A 1531-nucleotide genomic window follows, 5' to 3' on the forward strand; every position below is an offset into this window, starting at 1 on the left:
ATCTCTATGCAAGAGATGTATTGGCGTCAAATTGGTGGCCATATAAAACGTACATTTTCTTGCCATGCTGGCGTGGTGTGGGGCATTTCGTGTGACAACACTGCTTGGGTATACAATGGCGGTTGGGGTGGACAATTTCTGAAAGGACTAGAAGGTGGTTCTGGAAAAATTAATTCCATGGTTGATACGCATACCTACTATGTGTACGAAAATCAACGCTGGAATCCCATAAGTGGATTCACCACCAAAAGCCTGCCCACCGATCGACACATATGGAGCGACGCAAGTGGTCGCCAAAAGCGCAGCAAAGAACACACAAAATTGTTGTCCACTCACTGCGAGTGGATAACAGATTGGATGGTGGATTTTAATATACCCGGCGGTGCGGATAAAGAAGGCTGGCAGTATGCTATCGACTTTCCAGCAACCTATCATGCTCACAAAAAAATCACCGATTGTGTGCGCAGACGACGTTGGCTAAAGAAATGCCGACTGACTAGTAGCGGTCCATGGCAGGAGCTTAGTCACTCGAAAATATTAGATGCCTCGTTACAAGTGCTTGGTGGTGATGCCGATAGCGCTAATAGTTTAAGCGATTGGGAGGATTTGCCCGTCTGCGCTTGGGCAGTGGCATCGAATGGGGATGTATTGATACGGCATGGTGTTACGCAACAAAATGCGCGAGGTGATAGTTGGGAACACATACCAAGTGAACAGCCGTTGATTGCAATTAGCGTGGGGCCAACGGGACAAGTATGGACTGTTGGACGAAATGGCATGATATATTTTCGTTATGGCATTACTAGACACAATCCATTGGGTGAGTTACGTTTATATTCATTGTTTCCATAATAAATGGAAAATTCCCCGCACATAAGCAACGGAAGAATTCCGCACTTACTAGTTCTGAAACTTGTGCAATTATTTATTTAATTATACCTTTCACTGGTGCTTATATAAATGTATCCAAGCAGTAGTTATATCATTTCAATCAACACAGGTGAAGCTTGGCAAATGGTGGAAACTCCTCCTGGCACAACATTCCGCACGGTATCTGTGGGGCACGCTGGTATTTGGGCTTTAGACAACCACAATCGCTTGGCTGTGCGCAAAGAAATAACTAAAACATTCCCAGAGGGTTCACATTGGCAGTTCTTGCCGAATATGCCAAATATTCCTCCACATACTGAGACGCATATCGGTTTCAAATCGGTCTCTGTAGGCACGGAAGTTTGGGCGATTGCACAAAATGGCATCGTTTGTAAACGTTGTGGTATAACCAAGGAGAATCCAGCAGGTGCCGGTTGGAATTTGGGCATACCGGTATGCAATTTAACAATTTCCTAAACAATTTACTTCAAAATTTTGTTTTTCAGGGTCAATGGCAGCATATTTCATTGGAAAGCTTTTCATAATACCTAGCCTAAAACCTATTTGAATTATCTCCAAAGATGCAGTATTCCATAATTTTCCATTTTAATAGAAGTATTTTACTTTTAAGCAGCACCACATTCTTGCTTTATTAGCTAAA

The 1531-nt window shown here is 43.0% G+C and overlaps 1 protein-coding gene across 1 annotated transcript; it reads left to right on the forward strand.

Moving 5' to 3' along the window:
- The first annotated feature begins 6 nt into the window (after positions 1 to 6).
- LOC108356664 (tectonin beta-propeller repeat-containing protein-like) lies at positions 7 to 1522 on the forward strand. Its single transcript, XM_017607763.1, has 3 exons — positions 7 to 820; positions 1001 to 1323; positions 1377 to 1522. Exons 1-3 carry the CDS (start codon positions 7 to 9, stop codon positions 1413 to 1415), a joined length of 1176 nt encoding a protein of 391 aa, XP_017463252.1. The 3' UTR covers positions 1416 to 1522.
- Positions 1523 to 1531: the final 9 nt, after the last annotated feature.

This window comes from Rhagoletis zephyria, unplaced genomic scaffold (assembly GCF_001687245.7).
Source record: "Rhagoletis zephyria isolate East Lansing unplaced genomic scaffold, Rhagoletis_zephyria_1.1 Rzeph_scaffold_62948, whole genome shotgun sequence".
NCBI classification, from domain to species: Eukaryota; Metazoa; Arthropoda; class Insecta; order Diptera; family Tephritidae; genus Rhagoletis; species Rhagoletis zephyria.

What these genes read in the sequence shown, in the direction of transcription:
- LOC108356664 (XM_017607763.1), top strand. Translation starts at nt 7, where the DNA reads ATGCAAGAGATGTATTGGCGTCAAATTGGTGGCCATATAAAACGTACA. An exon ending in TACTAGACACAATCCATTGG is followed by an intron (nt 821 to 1,000) that starts GTGAGTTACGTT and finishes CAATCAACACAG; the next exon opens with GTGAAGCTTGGCAAATGGTG. An exon ending in GTTGGAATTTGGGCATACCG is followed by an intron (nt 1,324 to 1,376) that starts GTATGCAATTTA and finishes TTTGTTTTTCAG; the next exon opens with GGTCAATGGCAGCATATTTC.